Source organism: Camelus dromedarius, chromosome 20 (genome assembly GCF_036321535.1).
Source record: "Camelus dromedarius isolate mCamDro1 chromosome 20, mCamDro1.pat, whole genome shotgun sequence".
NCBI classification, from domain to species: Eukaryota; Metazoa; Chordata; class Mammalia; order Artiodactyla; family Camelidae; genus Camelus; species Camelus dromedarius.
This window is the reverse complement of record NC_087455.1, coordinates 702446-716976: the sequence shown is the minus strand read 5'-3', so window position 1 is coordinate 716976 and position 14531 is coordinate 702446. Positions and strand designations below refer to the sequence as shown.

General features: G+C 61.4%; 2 protein-coding genes across 2 annotated transcripts; one reads left to right on the top strand and one right to left on the bottom strand.

Moving 5' to 3' along the window:
* Window positions 1-35: 35 nt before the first annotated feature.
* Window positions 36-8021, bottom strand: PARP10 (poly(ADP-ribose) polymerase family member 10). The gene is made up of 12 exons (XM_031439851.2): window positions 7881-8021; window positions 7337-7398; window positions 7022-7206; window positions 6686-6940; window positions 6377-6613; window positions 5664-6292; window positions 5327-5548; window positions 5106-5202; window positions 4184-4894; window positions 3948-4081; window positions 655-829; window positions 36-579 (listed from the first exon to the last, which is right to left on the bottom strand). The coding sequence occupies exons 1-12, from the start codon at window positions 8004-8006 to the stop codon at window positions 233-235; spliced, it is 3180 nt and encodes a 1059-aa protein (XP_031295711.1). The 5' UTR covers window positions 8007-8021; the 3' UTR covers window positions 36-232.
* Window positions 8022-9296: 1275 nt separating this feature from the next.
* GRINA (glutamate ionotropic receptor NMDA type subunit associated protein 1) lies at window positions 9297-12568 on the top strand. Its single transcript, XM_031439854.2, has 7 exons — window positions 9297-9430; window positions 10410-10767; window positions 10852-10964; window positions 11035-11235; window positions 11372-11500; window positions 11598-11741; window positions 11823-12568. Exons 2-7 carry the CDS (start codon window positions 10434-10436, stop codon window positions 11970-11972), a joined length of 1071 nt encoding a protein of 356 aa, XP_031295714.1. The 5' UTR covers window positions 9297-9430; window positions 10410-10433; the 3' UTR covers window positions 11973-12568.
* Window positions 12569-14531: the final 1963 nt, after the last annotated feature.

Sequence of the window (14531 nt, the reverse complement as noted above, 5' to 3'; positions counted from 1 at the left end):
GCCGGCCCACCTTCATCCTGGACGCTGCTCACCCCTGGTAGTTGGGCCGGCCAACGCAGGGACCTGGCCCCGGGGGGATCACAGCCCCAAACCTCCTGGTCCGACCGCCCGTACAGGCACCACAGCAGGACACAGGGATGTCCCCAGGCAATGGAGGGGGCGAGAGGGCGGTGCAGAGCCGAGCCTGGGGAGGAGGAGGCCGGAGGCTGCGCCGAGGGGAGGGTCTCCGGGGTTAGGTGGCTGGGGAGTCGCCCAAGTGCCTAGCGGGCTCTCCAGTGGGAGACCAGGACATGTGCTTGCATGTGATGAGGTGGGTGGGCAGCGCCTGGGTGTCGTGAAAGATGACGAAGATGCTCGGCTGGCGGAGGCAGTCCACCGCGCTGTCGTAGCGCAGGAGCACGTGGCCCGGAGCGCGCAGCGGAGGTGCCCGCAGCCCGCGGTGGCCCTGTCCGTAGTCGCCCGTCAGCACCCGAGCCACGAACACCGCCTTGTGGCCCTCAGCGTTGGGGGGCGAGTAGCGGTCCTGCACCGACAGGGAGGCGCGCTTGGCAAAATACACGCCCTGTCCGTAGAGCGTGCCTGCGGGCGGGATGGGCGGGGGTTAGTGTGGTTCCTTCGGCCGACCCCACGCTCCTGCGGGGCCCCAGGACTCACCGTTGCGGCCGCAGAAGCTGCGGTTGAAGCCGTGTGCGCAGATGTCAGGGACGGTGGGCGCGGATGTGCCGTGGTACAGGACCTGCTCGACTGGGCGCCGGTCGCAGCACTGCTCCAGGCGCTCCCGATGCAGCTCGTACTGCTGCTGCAGCAGCGGGTGCAGCACGCGCTCCACCTGGGGGGGCCACGGTCAGAGCCAGGCTGTTTGGAGACCCTCCACACCCCCTGGGCCATAGGACAGAGCTGTGCCCAGAAATCAAGAGGCCTCTCTTGGAGGAGTTCAGGGTCTGGGGAGACCTCACAGCTCCCGTCATGCTCTGCCCAGTAGCAGGCATTAGGTGGGTGTCAGCCATCTTACTGAGGTGCCAGGTAGCATTGGGGGGGGACCAGGGAGCCGCCCCTTCCAGGGAAGTCTGATCCTTCCAAGGAAGCCTGCAAGTGGGCAACCCAACCACTCACCAGAACTCACCTGAGCTCCGTGCCTGCACTGCCCACAGGACTGTACTCCCCACACCCAGAGATTCCCCCCACCTCTCAGTGATGGGGAGACCAAGGTGACCAACCCTGTGATCACCGGGGAGGAGTCGATTCCAGGACCCAAAAAGTTTCTCAAGAAATTCTAACTAGTCACTTCAGAGGGATGCAAAAGAATATTATATCCATGAAACAAGACTACCTCCAGTGAAAAAGAAACAGTCTGAAAATTAGAAAGTTCTTAACATTAAGAATGGAATTGCTGCACGGCATACAGTGGAAGGCCGAATAATAAGATAATGAAGATGGAGTTCAGGAAGTGACTCAGCGTGCAGAGCTAAAGAAGATTGGAAACTGTGAGAGGACAGATCAGGGAGAGGACAGAGGAGGTCTAACATCTGAGTAACAGGAGCCTCACAAGAAGATGACACACAGGTGATGGGAGCAAGTGAAGGCTTAAGGGGAGACAGTTTCCCTGAGCTGAAGGTGGCATCTTCAGATGGAAAGGATCCACAAAATACCAAGGACAATGGGGAAGGCACGCCCCAGCACCTACCTGCTGGCAAAACTTCAAACTTCAAAGTGAAAGAAAACTCTACAAGTGTCCAGACACACACACACACACACACACACACACACACACAAACACACACACACACACACACACACACACTACACACACATGCCCCAAAATCAGTTTACAAATGTGGGGAAAAAATCTCACATTCTCATACTGGGCTTCACACCAGCAACACTGGATGCTAAGAGACCTCGGAATGATTTTTTTAACCTTTCCAAAAACAAACAATGTTAAAGACTAAAGAAAAAGAGTTAAGTCTGTCAAAGATCTGAAGGGAAACATTTTGATCCTGGACCCTATATCCAGCCAAATTATTAATAGTGAGGAAAAATAAGGACAGATTAAGAAATGCAAGAATCAGCTGTGCTTAAGTTAACAGAAATGTCTTCATAAAAACATAGCATCTTTTGTCTGAAAAACAGTATTACACTAACATCAAATTATAGTTGCAAATTACCTCAAATTGTAAAAGGCAAATAAATTTAAAAGTCCAAGTTGTTTACTACTGACTCAAGGACATCCTCCTACTAAACAAAAAAGGAATCTATGCAAGAGGGTGATGGGTCACCACAAGTAACCCAGCAGCCAAGCACCACATGGAAAAATGAAGAAAGTAAACAAAATTAGGAGCCATTAGACCTTGAATTCTAGAATATTCTTTTTCATGAAACATGGTTTTAATAGCTAGGATTTCATTTCCCTTTTTCCTCTCTGGTCCAGTGGTAAACATTTTTCATTACCATTATATTTTCAAAAGCCTCTGGCCCCAGCACAGAGCTTCATGACAGTTACAGATTAGAAGGTGACATTTGTTGTCAACCTTACCAGCATAAAAATCATGTCACTGACCAAACTATGAAATGGACAAGGGAGGAAGAGGTGAAAGAAGGGGAAGGGAAGCCCATTCTCATCTTCCATGCAGAAAAGCAAGAAATGGTCTCTAAAATTGTTACGTGGAAAGAAGACTCAAGTGTACCGCACAAAGTCACAAAGAATCAAACTCATGTGACTAACAGAACCTCGAGAGTGTGGGGCATGACTGGTGTGTCCTTCCTTCCTCAAAGTGCAAAAGTGGCAGCTGCTAAGTCCAGAAATGCAGGAAAAGTACTCCATGCAAATTACAGTGACCACCTCCAGGAAAGTGGTGGCGGTGTGGCTGACTGGGCCAGGTCTGGCAAAGGCCCGAGGTTCTGCAATTCTGGCCAGCTCCAGGTCTCTGCTGCTGCTGCTCAGTCGTCCCCCACCCCCAACTCTGTGCGTAGAGTCAAGAGGGCCACCTGCCTTCACAGCACAGGGCACCAGCTTGCCACTGTCCCTTCCTTCCTGCCGGTCTGTGGCCAGCACACCCCCCGAGATTCTTTCCCCTTAGTCCTGAGCACTGAGCCCTGCACTCTGCTCCAGCTCCGCTCTCATCCCCCTCCTTCCTTCCGTGGCCAGCTCATCTTCAGACTTGTCCCTGCTCTCACCTCCCAGTTACTCTTGGTCACTGGGCACTGCCCTCACACTTGCTTGCCAGCAAACCAGCCTGGCGCAGCCTCCTCCTCAGTCCTTCCTTCCAGTTGGCCGTGCAGAAACTCTGGGCCTTGCAGCCCTCCAGGGTCCCCCCACTGCCTCCCAAGCCCCTCCTTTTGGCCCCTTCTTCCTTCCTGCCTGGACAGCCAGGAGCTCCTGGGGTTCCCAGAGCTTCACTTTGGCCCCTCACCAGTTGTTCCCAGCCTTTCCTGAAACACACCCACACTCAGAGTTGCCACATTTTGCAAGTAAAAATGCAGGAGGAAGCTGCCTCCCTGCAGCGGCCCCCTTGCTGGAGCCCACCCCGTGGGAGGCAGAGGAGTGCAGAGAATTGCGCGAGGGGCAGTACGCGGAATGAGTAATCCTCATAGTAGCCACAAGATGGCAGTACCACCCCACGCTCCAGAGCCGGGAACTGTGGCATGGAGATGGTCATGCTATCCACGGCCATCTGGCTATCACTGGCAAAGTGGGGTCCTGTGCTGGGACCCCCTAACCTCTACAGCCTTCCGCCTCCCTGTCCCAGACTTGTCAACACATTTCAGGCGGGGAACGGGGCTGGGGAGGCCCAGTGTTCCTCTGTCCCCCACAGCCTCCAGCCTGCTGGGCAGCTTCTGGCCAGCTGACCCTAGCATAGGTAAGGCTGATGGCCCCCAGGTTCTGCAAAGCAGAAATGGTGCCATGAGCCTGGGAGGCCAGAGGCTGGGAGGACAGAGTGTGGACTCACCCGGACAATGCGGATCCTGCCAGGGGGTGCGTCCAAGGTGTCGTAGAAGGCTTGTACCACCATCTGGAATTCGCTGCTGCTCTCAGCCAGACACTCCAGCCTGCCCAAGGACTCCCTCAGCCTCTGTTGTGGCACTGACACACAGAGAGGAAGGGGGTCGAGGCCATGCCTGGGGCACCAGCCCCCAATAGCTGGCCCACTCCACCCCCACCCCCCAGTCTGGATGGCAGACTCACGAGGGGGCCCCGAAGCCACCAAGAGAGAGCTCAAACTCTGATCCTGGGGGCCAGCCAGCAGTGCTGCTAAGTGGCGGGCCGCACGGGTGGGCTGGGCCGCAAAGCCACGGAGGACGGTGCAGTCACCGCGACAGGCAACACTCACGCCGTGGCACCGCTCCAAGCGGGCACACAGCTCTGCGGGCAGCACACAGTCCTGGGGCCCCACTGTCTCCTCCCAGAGGTGCCCCTCCAAGGCAGCCTCTAGTGCTCGGTTCAGCTCATCCATATCCTGCTCAAAGGCTGCATGCACCACCAGCTGGGCCCAGCCGCCAGAGTCTGAATCCAGGAGCTCCTCTTCTTTCTCCAAGGTGGGTAGCTCCAACAAGGAGAGGGCCAGGGCTCGCTGCAGTGCGACAGCCTCCTCCTGCTCAGCCACCTGGCCTCGTGGCTCCAGTGACCGGTAAAGAGCCAGCTGCAGGGCAGCCTCCTCCTCCAGCCGCCCAGATGCCCCAGTGCTGGGGGCCACGGGCCCCTCCTCGGCCCTGGGAGTCACTTCTTCCTCCTCTTCCAGCAACTCAGGCACCCCAGTGCTGGGGGCCACGGGCCCCTCCCCAGCCCTGGGAGTCGCTTCCTCCAGCTGCCCCTCAGACTCCTTCTCTCCCAGCTCAAGCGGCAGCCAGTCTTCCCCGTCCAGGCCCTCCAGGGTGGCCAGCAGCTCTTGGACCTCCTCTGGGGGCAGGGAGAGGCACTGGGTCAGGGGTCCAGCCCAGCCAGGGTGGGGCTGAGAGAGAGGACGAGCCAGGAATGGGTGGAAGATGGAGGAGGCCTTAGAGGGTATATGGTCACGAGACCGAGACAGGTGGGACTGCAGAGCAGTAGGACAAACCATGAGCTCAAGAAAGGGCCACAGGATGTGCTTGGTGTCCTCAGGGAGCCCTACCCAGGCTCACGTTCTCCTGGTCACTGTCCATATTGTCTGGAGGCCACAGGGTGTGGGAGTGGCCAGGGAGGGCCTGGAGGGTCTCAGCGAGGTCCGCCTGTTGGGAGGGAGTGTCAGGGCTCACCTGGTGCATACCCCGCCCCAGGGGCCTCTGAGCAAGGGTGGAGGTACCAGGAGCTGAGGAGTGAAAAGGGGCGGGCAGGAGTGGGCTCCATCTCTACCTCTCCAGGGTCTGTGTCCAGGGCGGCCCTGTTCAGACGCTCTGTCCCAAAGACACACTGGAACTGAGCCTCCAGCCCCTGAAGAAGGCTCTGCCCCTCTGGGCTCAGCAGGAACCTGGCGCTGCCTGGGTGCTTCAGGCTCAGTACGTGACAGCTAATGCTGCCCAGCAGACTTTGCAGAAACTCCTCGGCTGCCTGGCACGGTGCCAGGGCTCCACAGAGCTGCAGGACCACAGGGTGGGGTGGGGGCAGTTTTCAGGTTTAGGGCACAGGATAGGCAACCAGAGCCCCCAGCAGGAGAGGAGGGTCAAAGGAGGAATCGTCAGGGGTCACTCACCCGAAATCCAATCATATCTGGTCCCTCAAGTGGGAAGAGGGCAACGTCTCCCAGGCCAGCAAGAAGGTCCTCGTGGTAGAGCTGCATGAAGCGCACCGCTCCCGGCTCCATCAGCAGCACCGTCTCCACCAGGCCCTCCTGCCCTGGCGACCCCACAGGCCCCAGGCTCCCCGACCCCATCTGCCCTGGAGACCCCATGGCAATCTCCAGTGGGCCTGGAGACCCCATAGGCCCCGGGCTCACTAGCCCTGCCTGCTCTGGAGACCCCACAGTCCCCAGGCTCACCTGGGGCCCCTCCTGTTCTGAATACCCCATGGGCTCCAGGCTGACTGGCCCGGCTTGTCCCAGAGAGGACCTGTCCTGGAGAGGACCTGCCCTCAGAGAGGTTCCCGATCGCCCTGGTGCCTCCTCAGAGCCCGGTGTCATGTCCCCTGCACAATTCTGTGCCCTCACTGGCCCTCCAGCCTCCAGGAGAGCATGCTCGGTGGCCCCAGGCCCCAGCATGGCTAGGTGGTTCCCTCCACTGATGTCTTTGGCAAGCTCCTCAGGCTCCAGGACATCGTAGTGGGGCACGAGGCTCAGCTCGGAGCCCTGCAGCCAGTGGTCCTGCTGCAGCACCCGTTCAGCCGCTGGGAGGAAGGGAAAAGGCCAGAAGACCGTCAGGGCTCCGAGGGACAGCGGGGGCTGGGCTGGGTCTGTGCAGCCCTACTCACCCTGCCATTGCTGGAAGGAGACGACGGTGCCCAGGCCCCCAGGCAGGCTGCGCACGCCTTCCAGGGCCCCGCCTCCACTGCGGCGCTCATTCTCCAGGTACAGCTCCAGCAGCAGCAGGTCTGCAGGGGGGCTGCTCTCCACTACACGCACGGCTCGGGCCCAGGGCACCCAGGCCAGGGACACCTCCGCCCCATCCAGGTCCAGGGCCCGGGCCCGCTCCTTCAGGACACAGACTTCTGCGGGGAGGATGCGAGTCAGCTCAGGGCATTTCCCCCAACGGGCACATCTGCCCCAACCCTGCCTCTCACCTGCCTCAGAAAGGGGCACAGGTAGCTGGACCAGGGCCCGGTCTGGTCGGGGACTAGCCAGGCTGTGGCAGGGCTGCTCCAGGTGCCCTGTGGCACAAAGAAGGGCTTGCACATACTGCTCCAGGTGCTGGGGTGCAGTGCCAGGAGACAGCCCTTGGAGCAGCAGGCGTGTCGGGGCGCGTGGTGGGGCCGGCCGCAGGCTCAGTCGAGCACCTTGAAGCACGTGTGCCTCCTGGGCCAAGACCCTTGCTGCGTCTGCAGGCAGGGGTAGAGTGGGGTGTCAGGGCTGACTGCGGGTGGGGGGCCCAGACTGCCCCTTTTCATCGGTCCCCTCACCTGCAGGCTCCCGAAAGGTGAGTATGCCCCCGAGGCCAAGTCTTTGCCAACTCAACACAGGTCCTCCCCCAGAGCCTCGGCGATTCTCGAAGTAAAGTGTGAGCAGCTCGTCCGGGATGTCAGGGGGCAGCCCGCTGAGTTCCACTGCTGCCCCCACGTCCGCTTCTGCCTCCCCCATCACAGCCCTGGGGCCGGAAGAGCGGGTAGGGTAGCAGTCCCACAGTCCTGCCTCACCCCTCCCAGCCCCTTCCAGGCCCCTTGGTGGCATTCCTGGCACCCCTCGTCATTAAGGGCGTCCCACATCCCCTCACTTACACTCCCCCACTACCTGGGCCGCCGTCAGCCAGGACTCCCTCGCCGGCCCTGAAGCAGAAGGCCTGGGGCAGGAAAACAAAAGTGAAAGTGTTGGAGGGAGGGGCCTGTGGTATTGGGGCTGAGTGCCTGCCTCTCGGTACTTCCATTCTCAGGCCCCTCCTCTAGAACTTTCCAGCCCCACCCCCCAGTTCCTCAGCCCGCAGCCCAACCCACCAATACCATCTGTCCCACCCCAGCCCACCGGCTGGTAGAGTGGGTAAAGTGGCTCCTGGCAGTTCTCCACTCCTACTGGCCCTCCCCTGTGAACCGCAAAACGTCCAACCACAGTCCCTGCTAAATCCAGCAGGGGACTCGAGTCGCTGCCCCCACTTCAAGGATCTCTAGCCTCTTTGTTACCACCCCCCCACCACCACCACTGCAGGCAGCATGACCCCTCGACTCTCCAGGCCTAGCCTGGCTGGGGCAGGCTCTCCACTCTCCCCAGCAACCTTCACAACTGCAACCGTGCTCACCCTTAAACAGCTAGCAAGTGACCCACTCCCACCTCATGAGCACGGAGGGCAAGCAGCTTCCTCGCTCTCTCAACATCACAGCACAGCCTTCCTCCACCTCCTGCACTCCCTTCCCGGTGGCTCTCTCTCTGATTCATGCACCTGCCCAGCCGTCCCATCCTGCGTTGTCGTCGTTGTTGTCAAAGTTGTCACCAAGGCCAACCCCAGAAGGTGCAGGCACTGTGCTGACACGCCCTGCTGCAGCAAATCCCCTCATCGCAGAAGGGGACATGGAGGTGCAGACAGGGCCTGTGGCAGTCCTGACCCTCACGCTCAGGTGCACCTTTAGAACCCACACTCCCTCTGCCACTTAATCCCCCCTTTGCTCCTCCTCCAGTGGCATCCAGCCTTTCAGAGTTGTGCCCATTCCTGCTCTCCCACCTCCCACTTACCGCTCAGCCACTGAAACCCGACCTCCACCCTTGCTGCTCCTCCAGGGGACGGAGCAGCTCTCCAGCCTGACCCCAAGCTGCACACCCAGCACCTTGGCTGCTCCCACCCTGGTCCAAGCCTTCATCATCTCTCGCTTGAATCATGACGCTAACTTCTTAACCGATCTCTCTCTGCCACTCCTGCCCACTCCTACTGTCCATCCCCAGAAGAGGGCAGAGTGAGCCTTGTAAGTGGCAGCAGCAGCTGCTGGATCCCCGGCCGTGGCAAAGCCAAGGTCCTCTGGATGTCCTGCCAGGCTGGACTGACAGGGCCCCAGCACTGTCTGGCTGCATCCCCCTGCATCCCTGATGCTCACTTGTCTGGCACAGCAGACCCTCCCAGTAGGGTCCCTAGGCCCCAGGTGGGGAGACACTCCTGCAGGGGCTCCAGGAGACAGCCCAGTAGGGGTGTCCCTGACTGTGGCAGCTAGCACTTCCTCAAGACCCATGAAGCTGAGGAAAGTTAACTTTCCTGGGCCATCTCTAAGCCTCAGCCCCTTAGCAGTGAAACAGGGCTAGAAATGCCACCCTTGTATCTTGTGGATCTGTCATGAAAACAAGTGAGAATTGGTCTAATAGGGGCTCGGACTAGTTTGATAGAGAGGGTGCAGCAATTAAGCAGTTAGGTCTCTTGATTTGAGATAGACTTGTTTGAAAGGGAAAGTAAGATTTTAAGGCCAAGGAAGGATGGAGGGTGCTCATCAGACTCAGCAAATCACTTAAGCAAACTGGCAAGGCTAGGTATCAGCCTCCAGGGGTCCACAGCCCTCAGGGCCCAAGTGTGGACCGCGGGGCTCGGGCCTGTGTGTCGGAAAGAAGCCAGCAGGGAATCCAGATCAGGCACAGTCGGTCCGGGAGCAGCCTCGCGTTCTCTGCGGAGCCCAGCGCGCGGACCCGCCCCTGCGCCGCCAGCCCCGCCCCAGGCCCCGCCCCGTCACAAGGCCCCGCTGCGTCTCCCGAGCCGCAGGCGCCAGCCCAGCCGAGCTGGCCGCCGAGCGGGTGCGGGTGCGGGTGCGGGCGCGGGCGCGGGCACGGGTGTGGGCGCAGCGGCTGTCGACCGCGCGGCCGCGCAGCGGACACTGTGCGCAGGGTCCTGAGGCGCCCCGCGAGTGGTGAGTCCCCAGCCCCAGGCCAGCAGCGTGTCTCCTGGCTCAGCTGGCCGGCTGCCGCCGCCCCCGCGAGGGCCCTTCGCAGCCGAGAGGAGCCGCGGGGGGTCAGCCGGTGGGTCGGGCCCGGCGCGCGGCCCGCGGGGGCCCGGGCGGCGGCGGGGGTGGGGGCCGGACGGTCAGGAGCGGGAGGGCGGGGGCGGCGCGCTGCGACGACGCCGGGTTCTGCGGCTCGAGCGCCCCTCGAACGGCCCGAGGACCCACCCGGCCCTCGGTGGGGGTTCGGTGGCCACCGCCACCAACCGCCTCGCCCCTACGTCTGCTTTGTTCCCCCGCACGCCCTCTTGTCGCTTCCATCCCCCACACACCCCCGCAACCTGCTGTTCCTGGCGTGCCCCACTGGTAGGCACCCCGGCAGCCGATCCAGGCCTGCTGCCCCCACCCTGGGAGCGAGGGACGCTCGGGCCGGCTCCTGGAGAGGGCTCAGGGCTCCAGCTGGTCACAGATGGCGTGGGGATTTCCTGGGATAGAAATAGCCGCCGGCTCTGGCCCCTTAAAGCTGCTTAAGGGGCGGGATGGAAGAGGAGGGTCTGGGCACACCCCCACACCTCCCCGACCGCGCCCCCAGCCCAGACCAGCCCAGACCCGGGCGCAGCTCTGACCCAGGAGAGGTCAACAGATGTGAGAAAGCCCCTCCGGTTGCTTGTGAGAAAGAGCTGAAGCCAAAAATCCCGAGGCTGATAAAGTCATCCCCTAGTCCATCACCTCCTCCATCTTTGGGGTCGGCCTGGAGACCCCCTTCTGAACCCTCACGCCCAGCCACCCGGTCCCCACCCGCCTCTCCTGGCCCCTCTTCCTGGGCTCCCCATGGCCCTGTGGCGAAGGTCATGAATCCCTCTCCTTCCATCCTGGTTCTCTGCAGCAGGTGGGGTGCCCGGCTTGTTCATGTCACCGCAGGGCTAACTGTTCTCTCTCTCTCCTCTAGGGGAAGACCGCAGAATCTGAGGCCATGTCCCATGAAAAGAGTTTCTTAGTGTCTGCGGACAGCTACCCTCCCCCCAACCCTGGATATCCTGTGGGGCCCCAGCCCTCCATGCCTCCCTACCCTGGGGCCCCTTACCCACAGCCCCCATTCCAGCCTTCCCCCTATGGCCAGCCAGGGTATCCCCAGGGCCCCAGCTCCTATCCCCAAGGGGGCTACCCTCAGGACCCCTATCCCCCAGGGGGCTACCCTCAGGGCCCCTACCCCCAAGGGGGCTACCCTCAGGGGCCATATCCGCAGAGCCCCTTTCCCCCCAACCCCTATGGACAACCACAGGCCTTCCCGGCACAGGACCTTGGCTGTGAGTAGTGGGGCAGGGGTAGGGCGAGGGCAGGGGCTCCCGGCTCCAGTGAGTGGCACTGACCCAGCCCATCCTGCTCCTCAGCACCTCAGCATGGGACCTACCACGAGGAGGGGCCCCCATCCTACTACGACAACCAGGACTTCCCTGCCACCAACTGGGATGACAAGAGCATCCGCCAGGCCTTCATCCGGAAGGTGGGCTGCGGGGCTGGGGAGGGCCCAGGCAGCTGCGTTGGCCAGGGCTCTGAGCTGCCTCCCTCCCCAGGTGTTCCTGGTGCTGACCCTGCAGCTGTCCGTGACTCTGTCCACCGTAGCTGTGTTCACCTTCGTCGGGAAGGTGAAGGGCTTTGTCCGGGAGAATGTCTGGACCTACTATGTCTCCTATGCCGTCTTCTTCATCTCCCTCATTGTCCTTAGCTGCTGTGGGGACTTCCGGCGAAAGCACCCCTGGAATCTCGTTGCACTGGTAACCCAAGACCTGAGCCCTTAGCCCCTGGGGCCCAGCCTTCCCACCACACACTCTCCCTCTTTGGAGCCACAGAGGGCCTAGGGGTGGGAGTGGGGCAGCGGCTCCCCACACTCAAGGCTACGTCTGCCCACAGTCCATCCTGACCGTCAGTCTGTCCTACATGGTGGGCATGATTGCCAGCTTCTACGACACCGAGGCGGTCATCATGGCCGTAGGCATCACCACGACCGTCTGCTTCACAGTGGTCATCTTCTCCATGCAGGTGAGGGACCCCCCAGGGCAGGGCTGCCAGCCCTGGGGGCCCAGAGGCCTCCGGGGGTGTGGCACCCAGGGTCTCCTGTCCCTCCCTGTGCCCTCAGACGCGCTACGACTTCACCTCTTGCATGGGCGTGCTCCTGGTGAGCATGGTGGTGCTGATCATCTTTGCCATCCTGTGCATCTTCATCCGGAACCGCATCCTGGAGATTGTGTATGCCTCGCTCGGCGCTCTGCTCTTCACCTGCGTGAGTGACGGGGTGGGCCACCCGGGGCAGGATGCTGGGCAGGTGGGCTTGTCCTTCAGCACCCCGTGCTGTCATCCGCAGTTCCTGGCAGTGGACACCCAGCTGCTGCTGGGGAACAAGCAGCTGTCCCTGAGCCCGGAGGAGTATGTGTTCGCCGCATTGAACCTGTATACGGACATCATCAACATTTTCCTGTACATCCTCACTATCATTGGCCGCGCCAAGGAGTAGCCTGAGCCCCTGGCTCACGTGGGGCCCCACTCGGGTGGCGTGCTTGGCCTGGACCCTGCCCCTGATGTGGCCGTTCCTCGGTACCTCCCCTCTCTGATACCCGTGCACAGCCTGGGACAGAGGGAACCCTTCTCCAACCCTCCTGTGTGTATACTGCAGACGCCTCTGTTCAGACCCGCTGTGGCCAGCATGGCCCCTCCTAGCCCTCCCACCCCGCCAAAGGGTAGCGGGGCTGGGCCTCCGTGCCACCTCCTGCCCACTTACTGTTGCATGAGCCCCATCTGCCAGCCCACCCCAGGGCCTGGGGGGGCAACATCAGGTCCCAGGGGAGAGGGATTGAGCCAAGAGGTGAGGGTGCACGTCTCCCCTCCTGTCCCAGCTCTCCTGCCTGGCATAGAGCATCCCTTTCCCCTCCCCACCCCCACGCTGGAGCGCTGTCCTCTGGGGGACCTGAGGGTGAGGGTCTCATCCCTGTGCTGAGCCCTGAGGGCAGAGAGGATGGGAACATTTCAGGGGAGGAGGACGCCTTCCTCTCGTTCTGCTGTCTTTAAAATTCCAATAAATGGGACCTTCAGTGCTCTCCGTTCCCTTCATCACTCCCTTGTCACTGCCACTTCCTCCATGAGGGGGCAGGGGTCTCAGCCTCACAGTGTGATGAAGACAGTAGGACCAGGTGTTGATGGGACGGGGGCTCAGGCTGGAGGTCGGCGACAGGAGCTAACATTTCTCCAGCTGTACTTCCACCTCCCTTCTTACAGTCTTCCCAGCCATGTTGTGAAGCGAGTGCTGGGATCCCCAGCTGATGGCTGGGGACCCTGCGGCTCCCAGAGGTTAAGCATGGTGGCTGGGTCACATGATGTCTGCCACTCACACCTGGGAACTGCACAGCATGATGGAGGGTCCTGTGAGACCTTCATCTTCCAGCCCCGGGCCTGAGAGGCAGCAGTATAGGTCACTGACCACCCCAGGGCAGGTCTGTCCTGCTGCTCTGGCTCTGCAAGGTCCCCAGGGAGCCCATCAGCCGGCACCTGACACGTGGCCCAGGCCTGACGTGGACAATGGCCCTCTGCACCTCCTCACCCCAACCCCAGCAGGGAAACTTGCAGACTGGAGCCCCCGGTGAAGAGCTGGACAGAGGCTCTGAGGGCTTGGCCAGTTGGGGCCTGGCCTGCTTCCAGCACCATCTTCTGGCCTAGTCAGGCCCCAGCCTTCCATGGCCCTGAGCCTCAGCTTGTTCTGCATGTCCTCCCCTGTGACTTCTGCTGCCTCAGCTCTGGAGCCCTCACCCACCCACCTTTGCTCTCAGATGTTCACTCAACCAGCCAGCTGTAACATCCACAGCCTCCCTGCAAAGAGCCCTTCCACTGCAGTCTGAGCACCTCCCTGCCCTGAGCTCCTCTAAGCTCCTGGCCCCAGAGGACACTCCTCACTGTGGCTAGCTTGGCTTGAGAACCCCCTCCCAGGACCCCATCTCCTCCCCGCCAGCCCATCAACCCACTCCTTTAGCTGGTGCTAGCAGCCCAGCATCTGTGAAGGGACCCACAGCCGGCGTGTGAGTCAGCACCCCCCGTGCCCATGGGCACCACAGCCAAGTCCCTCCCCGGCACCTGCTGCTCCTGTGTGTTCTCCGTCAGTAGTGTCCAACCTGGGCCCAGGCCAAAAACGGATCTGTCCTCTCTCCCCTCATTCATACTGCCCCACCAGCTCTCACTGCCCACCTTCCCCTGCCTCCTGAGGCCTCCTTGTGCTCACCTGTCAGCTCACCTCCACCACCCTCTGCCCACTGCCAGGTGCACTTCCAACCCACTAACCACACCACCTGCCTGCTTAAGGCCCTTGGATGGTTGCTGGCGGAATGAAGTCCACATCCCTGATGGCTGCTCCAGCTGGCCTTGGGCTGGCCCCTGGCCCCTCAACCCAAGGCCTGACCTTGCTCAGCTGGAGCCAGAGGCACACCCCACTGCCCCAGGGGATGCGCAATGCCTTCCCGGCTGCCTGGGCCCTCCCTAGAGTCCACCTCCCCTTTGCGGCATTTGCCTGCTAGGCCTGGCACCGCTACCCTTAGTCTCTGCTTCGTTCACATGCTGAGCACCGGGCAGGCAGTGCAGCTCCCCTCCCCCACCTCTCGAGCAGGTGCGGTTCCTCACCCAGGGCGCCCTGCCCGCAAGCACTCAGGCATGGGGGCACCTGGTCAGTGTCAGCTCACAGAGAAGACCCCTGGGGCTTGCACACGGAGGAGGAAGCACGGAGCGTTCGTGAGGCTAGAGTCCCAGTGGAGGCAGGAGAAGGAGCTCCAGAATAAAAGGCACGTGCAACGTGCTAGGACAGCATCTCCTCCAGGAGCTTGAGGAGAACAAATTCTAGGCTGAGCGAATCCCTGGGGGAGGTTCCCGGGGCGGACAACTGGGGTCTGGAGGTGTTGGCCAGGGCCAGGGCTGGGGTGGGGAAGCTAGGGGTGCAGAGCAGAGGCCCTGCTGCAAGATAGAAGGCCAGGCCTTGAGGGCTTGGGCCTGTCCTGCAGGTGAGGGGGACCCTGGCAGGAGCCACAGCTTGTTTGTG

Excerpts from the sequence above, each read along its gene's own strand:
- PARP10 (XM_031439851.2), bottom strand. The coding sequence starts at position 8,006 with ATGGGACGGCTGGGCAGGTGCATGAATCAGAGAGAGAGCCACCGGGAA. Across the intron at positions 5,203-5,326 it reads TGGACACAGACCCTGGAGAG|GCGGACCTCGCTGAGACCCT; the intron begins GTAGAGATGGAG and ends CCCTCCCAACAG. Across the intron at positions 580-654 it reads CAGCTTCTGCGGCCGCAACG|GCACGCTCTACGGACAGGGC; the intron begins GTGAGTCCTGGG and ends TCCCGCCCGCAG.
- GRINA (XM_031439854.2), top strand. The coding sequence starts at position 10,434 with ATGTCCCATGAAAAGAGTTTCTTAGTGTCTGCGGACAGCTACCCTCCC. Across the intron at positions 10,965-11,034 it reads GCCAGGCCTTCATCCGGAAG|GTGTTCCTGGTGCTGACCCT; the intron begins GTGGGCTGCGGG and ends CTCCCTCCCCAG. Across the intron at positions 11,501-11,597 it reads TGGTCATCTTCTCCATGCAG|ACGCGCTACGACTTCACCTC; the intron begins GTGAGGGACCCC and ends CTGTGCCCTCAG.